Source organism: Anas acuta, chromosome 2 (assembly GCF_963932015.1).
Source record: "Anas acuta chromosome 2, bAnaAcu1.1, whole genome shotgun sequence".
Lineage (NCBI taxonomy): Eukaryota > Metazoa > Chordata > Aves > Anseriformes > Anatidae > Anas > Anas acuta.
This window is the reverse complement of record NC_088980.1, coordinates 154032316-154048717: the sequence shown is the minus strand read 5'-3', so window position 1 is coordinate 154048717 and position 16402 is coordinate 154032316. Positions and strand designations below refer to the sequence as shown.

The window sequence follows — 16402 nt, the reverse complement described above, 5'->3', positions numbered from 1 at the left end:
CTTCTCACAAGGTCAGACAAGTTTCTTTTAATGAACTTGTGTTGTCCTAAAGCCTTGGGACACAGCAAAGAAATTGTCAGCTGAAAGTTTTCATTGGCTACAGCACTTGGATGAACTCGGCGTTTCTTCTCAGAGCTTTGTGCCGCTCCAGTATCCAAGTAGGCTAATTACCTTTCCAAGAAATGGTGTATAAAATAGCTGCCTGAGCAAGTTGACGGTGGTACTGCAGAAACAGCATCCCGTGGCTTTCCTTTCTGTGTCAGCTCCACTTCTTCGTGCCCTTTTGCTCGCAGCCATACATTAAGGATCTTCCAGGGATGTCTTTTTGGGACGTTTGGACCAAAGGCTTTTGGCATCAGGGGGTGGTGTTATTCCAACAAGCTGCTCGTCTGCTGGTGCACTGCACGGCCAGCGTGTAGCCACTGTGGCTGGACAAAAACTTGAGGTGGTTGCTTCATTCATGCAAGCTATGCTTTATGAATGAAGATAGATTTTTAAAATGTGAGTCCCTGTGAATGCGAGTTTTGTTGCTTTTGTGGGGAAAAAAAATGCATTTAAGACATCTTTTGTAGTGTTAGGCAAAAAGCTTGTGTGCTACTGTCATTGTAGGAACATCGTGCTGGTGCAGCACCAAGGCTGCAAGGTTTAGTGGTGATTCTTTGGCCCACCATCCTCTGGTGACATGCAGAACGAGATCTGTAGGACAGGGGAGCAGAAGCCCCAGAGTGTCATGCATCTGCTGTTCAGAGCCTGAGCTAGCACGTTCTTCTTTGCCGGTTCTAGTGAATCACAGAAAACAGGAAGGAAAGCTTCAATCTGAAAATGCTAAATATAGCTGCTTTGAGAAAACAGTTCAGGCTGTGGAAAGGTTGCTTTCGGGCAGGTCAGCGAAACAAATCGTAGCTTTAATGCTCAGCGGTGGGCATCCCTTTCATTTTCTTCACGCTTCTGCTCATAAGTGGTAGCGTTCACTTGCCGCTTAATGTGAAAAGTTTAAGAAGTTGAATTAACGTAATCTTTTTGTGTTTCCAGGGAAATAGTGGAGCATATGGTTCAGCACTTTAAAACACAGATCTTTGGGGATCGCAAGCCAGTGTTTGATGGAAGAAAAAACCTTTATACAGCTATGCCGCTTCCCATTGGAAGAGATAAAGTAAGTTTTAAAGAGAAGAGTTTCCAGCAGGTGGTTCTAATGTAATATTTGCAGAGCCTTTCTAATAACTGATAGCAGCTATTTTGTGTGTGTGTGTGTGAATGCGTTCTGCTGCCTTTGGAGGCCACTTTACTCAGGGTATGGCTTCACAGAATGGTTTGGGTTGGAAGGGACCTTGAGAATCACCTAGTTCCACCTCCCTGCCGTGGACAGAGACACCTCCCACCAGCCCAGGTTGCCCAAAGCCCCATCCAGCCTGGCCTTGAACACCTTCAGGGATGGGGCATCCCCAGCTTCTCTGGGCAGCCTGTGCCAGGGCCTCACCACCCTCTGAGTGAAGAATTTCCTCCTAACATCTCATCTACATCTCCCCTCTTGTAGTTTAAAACCCTTTCGCTTCATCCTGTCATAATCTGCCCGAGCAAAATTTGGCATCCATCTTTTTTGTAATACTTTTTAAGTATTGAGAAGCTGCAGTAAGGTCACCTCAGAGCTTTCTCTTCTCCAGGCTGAACATCCCCAACTCTCTCAGCCTTTTATTGGCTCATTTATGTCATCAAAGCCTACCAAGAGCTGATTATTATTATCCACTAATTGGAAGAAACTCCTGCACCACTTGGTTGGCACTATGGAACCTCTTCTCTCGTCTTTTGTGATGAGAGAGCCAAATTGGCTTTAATTGCCCAGGCAAAGACCTGCTAGCTGAGCACTGGGATAGGCAAAGAGCGTTTGTGTGTCCTGTTTGTCAGCTCTGTCCTGGGGAAAGTGACCTCTTCAGTCACTCCGGCTGTCGTGGCCAAGTGTACTCGCATCGTTAGGCAGAAAGGAGCGTATTGGAGCACGCTGACACACAAACCCTGTAAAATAATTTAGTCTACACTTGCTGTGGTCTAATATCAGATTGAATTTTCCGTGACCTTTTTTATTTATATGCTAAATGCTTGAGGACGGAGTCATGCTCGTTATTTGTTTCTGCTGCGGTAGTTTCTGGAGGCCATTCCAGCCTTCTGCTGTGGGTGCAAGGTGAGGCATGTGCAATTAGGGACAAAGCCTGTTCTGTCCTGTTGACTGCAACAAAAGGAGACAAAGTGAAATGCAAATGAATTTAGAGAGGGATACGGAAACTTGCTGCGTGCTACAGCTGGGAGAACAGCTCAGGTCTCCCTAAATTTGGGAAATGTGCTGTTTAGCAGTTAGACTGACCTTCTGTGTCTCCTGCTGTGTGCCTGGGCAGTGCAGGACGTGGCTGAGGTTCTACCCAAATCAAGCTCTTGTTCTCCTAGCTGCAATTTATATTTCCCCAAAGCATGTTTAAGTGAGTACAATTTAGTAAAGGTCAGCCTCTGCTCCAGGCTTAATTACTTTTCATTAACTGATATATCTAGGAAAACCATAAAGGAATTATTTAAGATTATTAGCGACTTTTTTGACTTTCAAATATGGTGTCCAAGTTCCTACAGGTTTGCCCAACATTGCAAAGTCTTTGCCAAAGCTGGAATGATCTTTGGTGTGTGTCTATGGGGGAGGTGAAACAGGTCCTCTGGCTGCACAGGCTGAGCTTATAACTACAATACCAGCTGAGCTGTGCATGAATAACTCTACGTTTTATGACAAGCGTGAAGTTTGGCATTTAAAAAGGAAAAGTAAATGAAAAATGGTCCATCTGCGGAGGATAAAGGAACGTGGGATCAAAGTAATCCTCTGATCTAGCGCAAGCGTGTGAGATGTAAGATGACTTCGCTCGGAGTAACTGGCTGGGATGACCTCCAGCTGCTCTGCTCCTCTTTGTTGTGTGGCTGAGAGTTGTGCTCAGGAAGCAGTCACTACTCAAGATGCTTTGGGATTTTCAAACCCACTTGTGCTAGATCATAGATCTAGCAGAGAAGAGGTGTTAATGTCCAAAAAAAAAACAAAAACCAAAAAAAAAAAACCAAAAACCAACCAACCAACCAAACAAACAAACAACCCAAAGATGGTTTAGGTCTCTTTATTTGTGTGAGTGACTCACATTTAGGCTCACTTCTAACAAACTGCTCTTTTTCCCTTTTTCCCATCAGGTACAGGCCTTATGCAGTTATTAAAGTTATTACCCTGGAGGAAAGAGCTAATAGAGATAAACCTTCAGCTGCTTTAAATCAGGTGTTGGGAAATTCAGCTTAATGAGGGACATTTTTTACACGGATTCTTAATTGGTTTAAGCATGGTTTAAACCAGTATAAAGCTTGTAGGTATTCAGACTTCCTCCAGGGCAGTGAGATTAGCTTTCCTTTTTTTTCTTTTGGCTGTTCTGTACAGAACAAATGTAGCAAGTTTACAACATGTTTGATTACGTTTAGGATCATATTGAAAAAATTCACGAACGTACAGTGATTAATAGATGGCCCTTCATCTAAATGAGAGAATACCTCCATTATTTTTTGATGTATGTCAGTAACGGAAGAATTTCTGCTAACCAGAAGGCTGACACTAATTTCCCATCATCTTTCATCAGTTGCTCCTCAACTTAATTTACTCTGTTCTCATCTCTTGTCAGTGGTGTTTTTCTAACCTTTTTTTTTTCCCCTTGCTGATAACGTGCTTCTCTCATAACTTCCTCATGTACAGACTTTTCTGCTTGGCCTTTATGATAATTAAACCTGTTTTCATTCATTCCTTACACCATGTTTTCATTCTTCCTTCATTTCTGTAGACCTTTCAGGACAAATAGGGAATAGATAAGTGCTAACAGAGTATTTTCTGAGTTTTTACTTACACTTCTTGCTTCTGAAGGTGTATAGGATACCATCAAGGTATAAAAATCTGAATTGGGTTCTGCCATAGGGTTCTGATAGTGACCCAGTTCACCTCTGACTTCTTGCTTTTGTTCTTTTGATGTATTGCTAACAACACTGTGTGTGATAGCTGACCTCTTGTACATCCTTATCTTGAATTTTCCAGCTGAGGCTCTGGCAGGTAGGCACACACAATTTGACTGGAAACTGCATATCAGTTTTCCTTTGAATCTGTGGGAAGGAAAAGCTCTAGATTAAGAGAGCAATTATACATCATATACTCAAAGCATGACAAAACAATCACATAGTGACACAAGTTTTAAGGAAAAGAGAACTGAGAATTCCCCATGATTGTGTGGTTAGGTTTTAAGAGAGCAGCAACACCACCAAAATTAAATACTGATATGCTGATTTGTATGCATGAATCAGATGAGAACCTCAGCTACAAGCCCTGTTCTTTTTAAGAACAACTTTCAATTTTTGCACTACAGTAGTGTCCCTTTCATTTGGGTTCCTAGCTGTCAGGTGATGTTAACTGCTAAACTGCAGCACAGTGTCTCGAGCAGGACAGGTTAGTGATCGAGACTGTGAATTTTTATTTTCAGACAGGTTATGTTTGGAGAAACTGCAGACAATCAGCTGTTGAATTCAGCTTTACAATTTAGTAAGTTATAAAGCAAAATTCTCACGTCAAACTACTATTTTGAATTTCCCTACTTGAAATACTACTCCTCTACTATGAAATACTACTCTGCTATAGCATTTTATTCAGTTGAGATATTAGAGGAAGAAACCCTGGAAAGCTGGATTTAAACTTGCTTATTTGAGCAAAGACTCTTAATTCAACTGTTTTGAAGAGGGTTTAGGTCTGACAGCAGGAACTGGACTAAATTCAGCAGTTCGAGTTCACTGTTAGAGCTAAACTACACATGGTGGGTGTTTGGCTCAGGTACTGCTCTGATCACTGGTAGGTTTGTTGAAGATAGCTGAGCATATCTCTGTGTTGGGGTGTTGTTACCAAAAAAAGGGTGAAGTTCTTTCAAATTACAGATTATCTACTTTTAAAATTAAAATCAGAGAGTGGGACAGACACAAGCTTGGTCTAGTCATTGGCACAGAAATTCTTCAGTCCTGTGGTTTTTATTTCCATCGGGGACACGGATACCTCAACACAAGTAGTCCAATTCTTTATCCTTTTCCATTTTTTGGTGGTTTGGGAGCTTTGTAAACTGAAATCAGGGAGGGAAAAATAGATACATATCTAGATTAATGTACCAAAAACACTAATAATCACATTAGTTATGTTTTAACAGTGTCAGGAATAACAGAAAAATGGAACTTTATTTAGAGGAGAGAAGTTTAAAAGAGAAATGCATCTCATCAGTCTTCTAGCTGCTCTAAATGGTGTTGGAAGACCTTTTGAGCAGAGACCTTTGCACAGTTTTTAAAGTAAAAACAAGCAAAAAGTTTTTATAGAGAGCTTCCAGCCTGTGTCAGGTGAAAACCTGTGCCTTTGTATGCGTTTTTCATGGAATAAACAGTCTTGGCCAGATTCAGACCAAGGGAGCTCTGCTTTCCATTGCTCTCTCGTGTGTGGCTCCTTCCTGTACGTGACTCTTCTGGTGAATAGTGTTTGTACTAAAGGGGAGACGAGGCTGCAATTTTAATTGTCATTGTCTACTGTAAATTGTCAACTTGGTGTTTGGCTTGTAGGGAGGCTTATTATTTGGGCTTTATCATTGCTTCCTATTTTTTGACTGCAGAAGTTGACTGCTGTGAAAGCTCAGCTGATTGCATACATTAGCTCATTGTTACCCGTGTATTGTCTTCAGCAGCCCGCTAATTACAGTTTGTCTGTAAGTGGATGCCTTCTGTATTCAAAAAGTCAACTCCCTAGGACAGGAGAATGCAATGTGTTTGTAACCAGCACAAAGGATATTCTTCTGATCGTGTTATTTCTTGTAGCCACTCCCACAAGTCTGAATAATTTCAGACAAGCCTTAATCTTTGTTGGTTTAAGAACCGTGCTCAGACTTTGTCTTTTACTAAAGACGAGAAAACAGCGGTACCAAATACTCCACAGCTAGAGTAATTCACGATAATGTAGTTTGGTTTGGGATGTAAAATTCAAAGTAGGGCCTAACACAGCGAAGAAACGTGCCTGTTTCCCACATGCTAATATCACCAGTATAAGGATTTGTACCTGAACTATGTGAATCCTGGCAGGTAATTGCAGACCAGATTTTATTTTGGGCATGCAGAAGCTGACGGGCATGTTGCTGCATTAGTTTGTGTTGGGTATCTGAAATGAGGTTATCAGATCTTCACGGGGACCTCCCTGTTTGTACACAAACACTTCCAAAATACAATTTTGTCTCGGAGGGAGATAGATGGCAGCTGGGAAGCCTGCCAGTTTTCTGAGATATATCTTCGGAAAAATCTAGCTGTAAAAAGAGGCTGTAGCTAATATATTCATCATTTCTCTTTGTCTTCTCCCATGTTTTACAACATTTTTCAGCGTGGTCCCTTGTAAGTCCCTCTCAGTTTTTCCTCTCAATAGAAAGAATCATCTTGGTTTGTTGTTTGGCATTGTTGCAGGTGGAGCTGGAGGTCACGCTGCCAGGAGAAGGCAAGGACAGGATATTTAAGGTGGCAATCAAGTGGATGTCCTGTGTGAGCTTGCAGGCTTTACACGATGCTCTTTCTGGCCGGCTTCCGAGCGTCCCGTTTGAAACCATCCAGGCTCTGGATGTGGTGATGAGGCACTTGCCTTCCATGAGGTAAGCAGCAGACATTGGCACGGCTTAGGGAATTTGCCTTATTGCTTAGGAAATTGCCTTATGGCGTAAGGAAACTTGTCTGAATTGCTGTAGCAGCTGTTTTGAGTAGGTGGACACAGATCAACCCAAATAATGGCTACCAAGTAGATTGTGGGGCCAGGTAAGAGGCAGTATGGGACTTTTCTGCTCATTGGGTGAAGGGAATAGCCTCAAGCCTGGATACAAATCCCTTTCCTCTCTGATTTTTTCAGCCTCGTTCCCTGCTCGTGTGTTCTCAGCAGTGTGCCCTCCCATCTCAGTAGCCCCCTGTTCCTCTGGGGGCTTCAGAGAAGGAAACCCCCCGAGATGAAAGTCCTTGGAGGCTGGGATACATGGAAGGGCGGTTTTAAAACTTGTTGCCCTATTCCTGTGTTTTCTTTGGCAGATGTTAATTGCTAATTTTGTATATTACCGTGCTAGAGAGACGTTAGTGTCACACAGTACGGCTATTTTTATAGGAGAAAAAAAATATCCTTCAAAATCCTTTTTCCCAAGCCAGTGGGATCTATGGCATTTGTAGTTAACCCGAGATGCTGTGTTTCTTTAAATCTGCTGCCATGAAAAGACTCGCTTAACAACGCTGTTCAAATTAAATTCAGCTGGGAAGTAAAGAACAAAGCTTAATAGGGCTGAACTTTCCCATTTTAAAGGACTAAACAGACAATGAGAATTAAATTTATGCAAATATCTTTAAGCAGCCTTATATTGCATTGACTTTATCCTCACATTAGGGATTTAAAAAAAAAAATCACTTCAGTCATCTTTTACAGTAAATAAACCAGCCAAGACTAGTTTTTCATGCACCTCTCTTCAGAGAAGCATATTAGCACTGCTTTTGATTAGTTTGATATTAAATATATAGTACCGAATTACCAGTGCAGTGATTTTGAGGGAGCTGAAAGATGTGTCAGAAATACTTAGATCAGTTGTTCAGCTGCACAAAGTTTCCATGGGTTTTAGAGGAAGCCATGCACAAGTACAGGGAGAGATTATTACGGTGCTGTTTTAATAGGAGAGGTCTTTAATTATTCTCTTACTGAAGCATGGCTGAATGGTTAATAGGGTACCAGAAAGTTATTAATGCTTTGTGGGTTGAATTAGTGGGTTTGTAAAGGCAGTATACTGAAAATAAATGTAAAAACCAACCTGACTACTAGTACCCAATTATTTAATGTAACTAGATGGGTTTTAAGAAGTATAACCTAGAGTCCTGAAAGGGATTTCAGATTATTGTTTGAAACACTCGTATTTCTATGCTTTCGAGTACGAATTTATATTAGGTATGTCCTTATTACTATTTTTTTCCTTCTGCTTTAATTTTATGACCTGAATTTCTTTTCTTTTATTTCAGATATACTCCTGTGGGGCGATCTTTTTTTACAGCATCAGAAGGGTGCTCCAATCCATTAGGTGGTGGCAGAGAGGTTTGGTTTGGATTCCATCAATCAGTCAGACCTTCCTTATGGAAAATGATGTTAAATATTGATGGTAGGTTCTGCAGAAATTCCTTCTTTCTCCTTTCCTCTCTTTCAGTGGAAAGGCCAAAATCAAATTCCTTCTGCTGGATTTCTTTTAAAATGTCCTCAGTACTTTTGTAATAAATCTTTACTGTTTCTGTCTACAGTATCTGCAACTGCATTTTACAAAGCACAGCCAGTTATTGAGTTTGTATGTGAAGTTTTGGACTTCAAAAGTATTGAAGAACAACAAAAACCTCTGACAGATTCCCAAAGGGTAAAGTTTACCAAAGAAATAAAAGGTAATAATTACATATTACTGCTTTATTCTGTCTGCTGATGTATTATCAACACATATTCGAAAGATTTTCCTTAGCTGTTGACTATTTGGGAGACAGATTATCATAATGAACAGTGGATGTGCTTTTTGAGCAAACTAAGAGGCAAGAAACATTTTATTGCTTGCATATATTTCAAGACTTTGACAGAGTTCCTTGAACTACAAGCAAAATTGTGTCAGTTCAGAAAAGTCTATGGCTTCAGACGTGATTCACTAGTATGAAAGGTTAAGTGAGTTTTTTGTTTCATTTATTTTTGAAGCAGGAACATTCAGAGCTTGGGTACATAGAAGTAAATTATCATACATTTGAGAATATTCGGTAACTGTACATGCAGGTACATTTAGCCTGTGGCAGATAGAGTAATTTCAATTAGCTTTGCCCTTAATGAAAGTGCTGCAGTGAATCCATGAAGATGATAGATTTTAATCTCTAAGTGTTGGGATAAACTCTTATCCTAACAGCAGATGGATCGTAACTTAATTACTGAGATCAGTTACTGGCTATAAGCTTTTCCTCCTTTAAGTGTAGATTCTCTTGACATACCTTCCTTTTATCGTGCCTCACCACCACCCAGTCACTTGATCAAGTTTCAGGTCAAAGTTACTCATGCATGTGGATGTCTGAGAGCATCTCAGTGCAGAGGAACTGAGATCCTTTCAGCTTGTGCAGCAGCATCCCTTGTTCTGTCAGTCTCTTTAGAAAAAAGTTATCTTAAATGAATTTTGCTTTTTCACCCTGTGTTTAGAATTTGAATATTACTTTATGCTTTGCTCTTCTTAAAATAGTTGCATCTCTAGAGTAAATGCAAGTTACAATTAGACATGTGGAAGTGTTGCATTATTTTCTGTCTCTAATCCAGTCATTTCAAGTTGTTTGTAAAGACTGGGACTTCATTTTTTTTTTTTTAATTACTCAGTCTTTTTTTTTTTTTTTTGAGATTACTGCTGTGAAGATTTTCATATTCCAGCTTTTACTAATACATTGGCAACGTGTTTTTGCATACCTAAGTATAGTTTGTATGTATAATTTCCTGGAAGTATGCTACAGTTATTCAAATACGGAAGGACTGAATCAAAGAGTAGGAGAGGGGAATCGTGCTGTTCGTGTTGTTTGCTGAGTCCATACCCAGAATGTTTCTTCTGGAGAATCAGGGTCACTCTGTTGTGGTTTAACCTGGCAGGCGCTAAGCACCACGCAGCTGTTCCTTCCCTCCCTCTCATGTGGGATGGAGGAGAGAACTGGAAAAAAGCGACTCTGTGTAGACCTGTGGCTTGAGATAAAGGCAGTTTAATAGGAAAGAAAAGGGAGGAGAAAAAAGAATAAACAAAACAAGTGACACATAACATACACCACCTGCCGACCCATGCACAGCCCCTCCCTGAGCAGCAGCAGCCCTCCACCCCAGCCATCTCCCCCCAGCATGATGCTGCGTGGTGTGGGACATCCTTTTGTTAACCTGGGCCAGTTGTCCTGCTTCTGTCCCCTCTCAGCTCCCTGTGCACCCCCAGCCCCTCGCTGGCAGGGAGTGTGAGAAGCTGAAAAGTCCTTGACTTGTTAGTGTGAGCACTGCTCTGCGATAACTAAACTGAGTTATCAGCACTATTCCCATCCTAAATCCAAAACACGGCACCATACCAGGCACTACGAAGATAACACCATCTCTAGGACACCTTCCTTCATGATAAAAAGTAAGTTTAGACAAGAAAAACAAGCTGCATAAATCTCTTCTGTGGTGAAAGCAGCTTTAGGTCTTCATTCCTACAAAATCATCTTGAAAACATGTATTTGCCCAATGAGAAGTTTGCAAGGAAAGTATAAATAAATCGAGTTTGTACCATTCATAAATGTTTTGGAATAATAGCTAGCAATTCAGCATCTGGCTATTACTGTCATTCTTTTCCATGAGGACTTGCAGTCGTCAGGAAGTAACAGTTACCTCAAATTTGCAGCAAAACTAATTGTAAATTGAGGTATCACAGTCAGTTGATCTTTTGATTAAAATACTGCGATGCAGACTTCACAGATCCTTTTGAAAACTTGCTATTTATTGATGGTTTCATAATAGACAGCACTTTGAGCCCCAGCAAATTACGTGGGAAGATGAGTTTGTTTGGCAAGTGAGTGCCTTTGACAGATAGGGGGAATGTGCAGTGTTGCTCAGCAGCAGCATGAGTTTATACACGTGTGCAGATATTGATGGAATTTGTATTTACAGCCCCCTCTTTCCTATTCCCACACATCCAACTTCCTAACTCTGACAGTCCACCTACACTTCTTTCTGTCTGAACACGCAAGTAATAAAAAAAAAAAAGTGCTGTATCCAAGCTTATGTTTGATTGTAGTGGTAGATCCAAAATACTTCTGTGCAGGTAGCAAATGTTTGTCTTCACTGAGAATAAAGCCCAGCAGCCTCATTCTCGTGGGCTCCTGGAGGCTGCGTAGGGGCCTTTTGTTTCCAGATTCATCAGGTCTGGGTTGGTTGTGCTAGCTGGAGGTCTCACAGACACTGTGTGTTTAGACAGAGTATAAACAAGCCTTTCATTTCATGCCCTTTTTGTCCTTCCACCACCATCCCTGGCTTCCTTAGAAGTACAGAATTAGAATTAATTATGTCCAGCTTTGTCTTTCAACTCTTGGGGCTGTAAGGTTTTGCCTTGTACCTAGAAGTCTATGTTGAACTTTGGCTGAAGGTCAGGGATTTTGAATTTTAAGACTGGAAATTGTTTGAGTTCTACCATAGATACCTTTCAAAGCTCTAAGAACACGCTAACGACTTAACTTTACTACACAACATAGTCTTGTTTGGTAGCTGGGGGGGCTGACACCTTGTTTTTAAAGAAATAAGTGAAACGTGTTTTCCAATTTTTAGGTCTGAAGGTGGAGATAACACACTGTGGACAAATGAAAAGAAAATACAGAGTGTGCAATGTCACCAGACGACCAGCAAGTCACCAAACGTAAAGTATTTTGCTTCTTAAGCAGATGTTTAATTTTATGCTGGAAGAGGGCCTGGACTTCCTTACTAACCTAGGAAAAGTCTTGCAAAATGGCACTTTTCTTTGCTCAATACATTTAAAATACACCTTAAAGTATTTTCACAGTTATGTTGTTCCTTTTGCTCTATTTAGATCTGTGCTTTATTTCTTTTTTCCTTCGTGGATTTCTTCAGCATTAGAACCGAACACCCTATGGGTAGCATAATGTTTCCCAGAGCTGTTAAGCAGAGGAGCGAAGGCAACTGGGATAAGGTTCCTAATCCTGCTTATTGCCAATCCATTTTTAGCCTGGAAAAATATTCATTAATAATCACTGTTGAAGGTTTTGCAGGTAGCTTAAACAGGCAGGTATTTTACCTGTTTTTAAGACAGCAGTATAAGAAACAGAGCTGATACCAGCTTTTTTTTTTTTTAACAAGAAAATAACTCACTGATGTTTAAATACAGTATTTAATTGACTTCATTTCCTACTCTTTCAATGACACGTTATATTAATGAAAGGACTGTTTGTGCCAGCTTGATATAACTGTATGCAAATGAGTGCATATGTGGTAATGTATTTGGAATACAAAGAGAGGAGTGCATTTGTGGAAACAATAGTTGGTTTTGTGTGCTTTGCAATAAGCTTACAATCTTCTGTGCATGGCACATCCTGAAATGTAGAACTGCAGGTATCACAAGCAGAAAATGTTAGCTTTTGCCTCTAAGTACCCATTCTTAGGACACAGTCTGTAGCTTCAGGTATCAAGAAAGTTAGAGAAACAGCTTTCTGTTGAAAGCCACGTGGTAGTGGCTGTGATAGACTCCTAATTGCAGAAGTGCACTCACATCGTTTAAACAAGATAGTTTAAATCTCTAGCAAGCGTAACTTGTGCCAAGAAGTGTACTGAGCAAGCGTGGGAAAGTAGTTTATGTGAAATAACAGCTTGTTTTTATGTTTGATTTCCAATAGATTCCCGCTTCAGCAGGAGAATGGACAAACAGTTGAATGCACTGTAGCTCAGTATTTTAAGGACAGGCACAAATTAGTTTTGCGCTATCCTCACCTCCCATGTTTACAAGTTGGACAGGAGCAGAAGCACACGTACCTTCCTCTGGAGGCAAGTAAACCTTTAGATATAACTCTATTCTGGGAGTTGGGGAAGGCGGGCAGAGGGGAAAAAAGGAAGAACTGCTGTTAAAATTATGAGTAGCCAACTTAAAAATGTAGTGTTTTTTTTTTTTTCCTGCTGCTTTACACACAGTTGCATCTTGTTTTTTAACTAGCTTTGTGTGCGGGTGTTTTAGGTGTGCAACATAGTGGCAGGACAAAGATGCATAAAAAAGCTCACCGACAATCAAACTTCCACTATGATTCGAGCAACTGCCAGATCAGCACCTGACCGTCAGGAAGAGATTAGCAAATTGGTAAGTGTTCTGTCAAAAATGAGTCAAGTGTAGCAGAGGATTTACTTTTTCTCTTACCATTAGCAGGTACTAAGTTGCTTGCATGCTGCACACAGGTTGTAAACTTGTTTTTCTAAAACTTTCTTTATTAACCACTACGAAATGCATTCTCTCAAAAGGCTTAAGGGTTGTTGTTTGGGTTTTGGTACTTTATTTTGAATTTGGAGGCATCCACGTATCAAAGAAGAATTAACTGAGGTTCTGAATGCTTGACTTCACCCATATATAGGGGATATATGCCCAAATACAGTTACCTCAGAAATGTTATCACCTTTCCTAAAAAGGACCTCTTTTTCTTCAAGTGATATCTCAGTCCTTTTAATTTCAGATGCGGAGTGCAAGTTTCAATACTGACCCTTATGTTCGTGAGTTTGGGATAATGGTCAAGGACGAAATGACAGATGTGACTGGTAGAGTCCTGCAGCCTCCCTCAATCCTCTACGGAGGCAGGGTACGTTGAACACACGCTGTACAATTACCTGTGGTTGCTTTGATTACTGCCTGTGATAATTTTTGTAATATGCTCGCTTGCAGTGAATGACGTTGGGCGTAACGGGATAAAGTCATCATATGTAGCACTTAAATATTTTAATTTTAGAAATCTTTCAATTCAGTGGCCATGTTATGTGTGACAATGCTTCCTTCAGCGCTCCCGTTTTATTTCTGAAAGCAAAGCTGGGGTAAAATGCCTTTGTATAAACCAGAGGAAGATGTTTGCAAGCTGCTTTTTTCTTTGACACGCGGTTTTATTTCATGTTGCAAGAAGAAACCTGCACACAGTGGTTCAAACCCTCAGTGCATTGAAAAGAAGAGAGATAAGGAATGGTAATAACTGAAGTTATTTTTGCCTCCCTCACTAAAGCTAAACTTCTGGGTGGTTTTGAGTGTTCTGGGTGAAGCAGCCCTGTTTAGGACAGCTATATTAAGGTATTCTCTGTCTCTCAGCACGTTACTCTCTAGAGACTGCTCTTCCTGTCACAGTATTTATTTGCAGGTTTTTCTTTACAGTGGGTTTTCAGATGTCTGACATAGTCACCCTACTTCATTGTCTTTAAAAAAAAAAAAAAAAAGTTTAAAAGTAGTATTTTCTATCAATGACACAGCATCTTGTTTTTCTGCAAGATGAAAGCCTTGATGTTTAGGATGACTTAATTTGTGGAGGCTTCTGATGAACCTTTTCTACATCATGCATCACCGGCTGAAGATAATTCTGTTCCAGTGCACAACTCACTGTTAACTGCCATAAACCTGCAAGGGGCAGGGATCTCATGTCTTAAATTGTGATTCTGTCTTCTACCTAATGCTCTTCAGTCAAAATCAGCCAGATTAGCTCAAACCTTCCTCCAGTGTCAGGTTAAGGTAACCCAGCTGCCATTGCCTCATCTTGATGAGGGAGAGTGCTCTTAGGAACTATTCTGGTGCAAGAAGAGAGGGGGAAGACAATGGCAGCTGGGGGAGGTGCTGCTTTCAGCAAACCCAACTCTTTGCAAAATGAATCATCAAATTTGTGTCTGTGTCTTGAAGATTTTTGGCCTCGTCTGCTCAATGAGAAGGCAGACGTCGTGGTAACTTGTCTAAAACATCTACTACAGACTGACGCTTATTAAGGTAATTAATGTAACCAGAATTAGTTTGTTGTCCTGTATCCATTATCTGCCATCCTTAATGGAGATAATCCATCACAGTAATACCCACTTGATGGGAGAAAATGGTTGCAGAGGTCAGAGTTCAGTAACTAGTCATCGTTTGTCATCTCTTTTGGGTCTTTTCTGGAGTTGAGTTGACACTGAACCACTATTTGCCTCTACTTAGTGATAAAATGCTGATAGCACTTGGATCGAGTCACTCTTGGAAAGTTCACCCAGCAATTGTGAAGTTCCTGCAGGAAAAAAAAAAGTTCCTGTAGAAATGTACATTCCTGATGATTTATATACCACCTGATAGCATCTGTCTTAATATCCGTGTATAATTTCTGTCTGCGGCTGATTTATGTAACCAAAGAAAACCATAAACAGGAGAAATGAACAATGCCTGCTTGATTTTTTTACAAGCTTTCCTTTTCACCAACCTGGCCAGCTGTCTTGTTAAAGTGATAGAATGATCTTAATAAGGTAGGATAGGTGTAAACAGTAGAGAAAGACCTCAGACTATAAATAATCTGCTGGTTGGAGAGAAGCACAAACGTAACTGATCTTTGTTAGCATGAATCATTCTGTGCATTAATGTTACATTTTTCTTTCCTCTTCCAGAATAAAGCAATTGCTACGCCAGTTCAAGGAGTTTGGGACATGAGGAATAAACAGTTTCACACTGGAATTGAAATAAAGGTTTGGGCAATCGCTTGCTTTGCTCCCCAGCGCCAATGCACTGAAGTTCATCTTAAGTAAGTGTGCTGCATAAGATGATTTTATTACTTACATGTATGGAAATATCATAATTTAATTAGAATATATAGTTTGTTTAACGCATGGCAGTACATCTTTAACAGTGCTTTTGAAGTTCCTCTTAGTGTTTTGACTGATGCCATCATGATTTCAATGTTGGCATAATGAAATCCTCAAAATCAGACTGAGCAAAACCAACTAACGCTGAATGGCAAGGTTCCTACCACAATGAGGCCTTAAGTTTGAGTTTCAGATGATCCAAGTGCTGTTATGAAGGACGTTCAGCACTAAGTATTTGTCAGGACTGAAAGCTAGCTTGTATTTTTCTTAGTTCTTTTCCTCCTTATATGGAATGGAGTAATTTATGCAGAACTTACTCAAAGGAATATTTTCAGAAGTAATCCAACTTCCTCCAACTTTCTGCCCAGATGCAGGAGTACAGCAGTGTACAAGTTACTGTAGTCACAAGTTCAGTAGGACTTGTAGTTATTTTATTGACTTTCAACGTTAGAATTAATTTCTTGGATGTCGTTTCCCTACCTTTTGTCACAAACAAATGGAAGACTTGTTAAAAGTGACCTTAGCCTTTCTTAGATCAAGGAAAGTGTGCGTGCCTGTGTAGGTGGATTTGCCTAAATCTTTTTGTACACAGTTGCTTTCCCTTCGTGCACAGGCAAGTGTGGCTCTTAGCTGCCCTGGCAGGTGACTCAGCTGCTCTTTGTCAGGTGAATGCAGGGCCGTGGTTATTCATCGCAGCGGTATTCCCATAACAAGCTTCTGGTAGATAATTTGCCAAATAGCTTGGGAACCTTTCCCTAATAAGTGGTGAGAAAACAGTGGAAATGTTACCTTTCAGTTAGCATCCTCTTTTTTAAAGCTAAGGACTTGTTTTTTTCCAGGTGCTTGACAGGAATTAATCTGCCAGCAGATTTTCCCTTACACATGTTGCTTCTAGTGGAACTCTGGCCTAGGAGAACTCAGTTTTTGGGAGGGTACGAGACAGATTAGAGGGATTGGCAGGTTATTAAGATTATT

At 40.4% G+C, this 16402-nt stretch overlaps 1 protein-coding gene across 1 annotated transcript in view; it reads left to right on the top strand.

Moving 5' to 3' along the window:
• AGO2 (argonaute RISC catalytic component 2) overlaps positions 1 to 16402 on the top strand; it is a 54447-nt gene that overhangs the window by 16542 nt on the left and 21503 nt on the right. The window contains exons 3-11 of the mRNA XM_068672721.1: positions 1033 to 1153; positions 6523 to 6704; positions 8095 to 8231; positions 8368 to 8502; positions 11411 to 11498; positions 12490 to 12637; positions 12825 to 12944; positions 13312 to 13434; positions 15233 to 15366. Coding sequence (XP_068528822.1) covers positions 1033 to 1153; positions 6523 to 6704; positions 8095 to 8231; positions 8368 to 8502; positions 11411 to 11498; positions 12490 to 12637; positions 12825 to 12944; positions 13312 to 13434; positions 15233 to 15366 — 1188 coding nt within the window. The remainder of the gene's footprint in view (positions 1 to 1032; positions 1154 to 6522; positions 6705 to 8094; positions 8232 to 8367; positions 8503 to 11410; positions 11499 to 12489; positions 12638 to 12824; positions 12945 to 13311; positions 13435 to 15232; positions 15367 to 16402) is intronic.